The 1,526-nt window shown below is 39.4% G+C and overlaps 1 protein-coding gene across 1 annotated transcript; it reads left to right on the top strand.

Moving 5' to 3' along the window:
• Positions 1–567: 567 nt before the first annotated feature.
• On the top strand, positions 568–1,331 carry Pmar_PMAR014830 (hypothetical protein; the record flags this gene model as incomplete). The annotated part of the gene is made up of 1 exon (XM_002769652.1): positions 568–1,331. A coding segment is annotated over one exon (483 nt), but the record flags the coding sequence as incomplete, so codon positions are not given.
• Positions 1,332–1,526: the final 195 nt, after the last annotated feature.

The raw sequence follows: 1,526 nt of genomic DNA on the forward strand, positions 1-1,526 counted from the left end.
GAGAACCCCTATATGTATATAACCCAGCATAACACAGCATAAGAGAGTATTACATTTAAATATACACTCCTCAAGGGTCCACACCCTTTAATACTCTCTAAAGTGGCTGTTACATGTAAGGGCATCTAACGCCATCATCATACTATACAACACTAGTATGACTATTACCTCTCTAATATTCCTAGTAACACTACCAAACCTTTGAGTTATCATATGTGGTGATAGCAGTCTATGGCATGGTTCGTATAGTAATGTTCCTATAACAAGTAGATATGTTACACATAGTGTTGTAGTTGGTATTATTACCGATCACATCGGGTTTGTATGGATCTATCCTTGCTTCTGTAGTAGTGCTCATCTTACTACCGAGATGGTTAACTAATCTTGCGCTTCTAACAACAACACGACGACACAATAATTCTGCACGCATGCACATACACATAGGTGGCTCGAGTAAACCCTCTGATCGGTATAATTATTATTTTATCAGTTGCTGTTGTTCCTGAGATTCTTCCTTATGTTCGTTCCTCTTCTACTTACTATTTCCTCTATTCCTATAACCCTAGTATTGGGTACACCATCCAACATATGTCAGAGTATATGTTGGAATACACCCTACTGTGGTGATTCTGGTTATACATCCTATTGTAAGAGTGATGGCTTATGTTATGGCCTCTATCATAGAGGTAATGCTGCATATTGTTATCAACCTGAGGATCCCTCTTGTAATGGAGATGTATTAGAGCCTGTTAGCTGTTCACAAGATGTTGTAGCTTCCTGTGAGGATGTATGTGATTCCATACCAAGTTGCCATGCATCCAAGTCTAAGTCCCATTGCCGTACTTGGGCTAAGGCACCAGTATGCTATGGTATATTCAAGAGAGATGATGGATCTCTATGCTATGGTCCTGAGGATGGTGATTGTCATGGTACTCCTCTGGAATGCCCTAGTATACAACTTCGAAATGAAGCTGTCCATTCCTCTCTTACTACTACCTGTACCTCTGATGAACAATCCAACAAGGTTAATGGCATTGTTGTGGTAGTATAGATACATTAGTAATTCGTGATGATAGTAGTAATAATGATGTCAAAACATGATGCGTTTTCATGCAGGCTACTGGTCTCTGACGACATCGGATGTGTTTTGGGACTGTTATTACCATTGCATCAAACATCATTATAATCCCACTATGTTACTACTGCTACTACTATTATGTTGCAGGAACACTACTCCACCTACCACAATTCGATCAACTTCGTTGTACTGTATTATGGTAGGACCTGTGTACTATCTAGTAGATGTTGTAGCAACATCCTCAAGTTCGTCACTCTTTATAGTCTTGTGTTAATAGTATTCCCCATGCGGAACCCTGGACATGTTTATGGGGTTATATCTCTATGCTTGTAAGGTTTGTAGAGAAGTTTTATGAACACCTAGCAGTATACTGGTTTTGGATGATTACAACGTTCGATAACTGGAAAGCCGACTAGTTCATTGAAAAGTTACTTGGAGCAGTGTCTTG

This window comes from Perkinsus marinus (genome assembly GCF_000006405.1).
Source record: "Perkinsus marinus ATCC 50983 genomic scaffold scf_1104296965222, whole genome shotgun sequence".
Classification (NCBI taxonomy): domain Eukaryota; phylum Perkinsozoa; order Perkinsida; family Perkinsidae; genus Perkinsus; species Perkinsus marinus.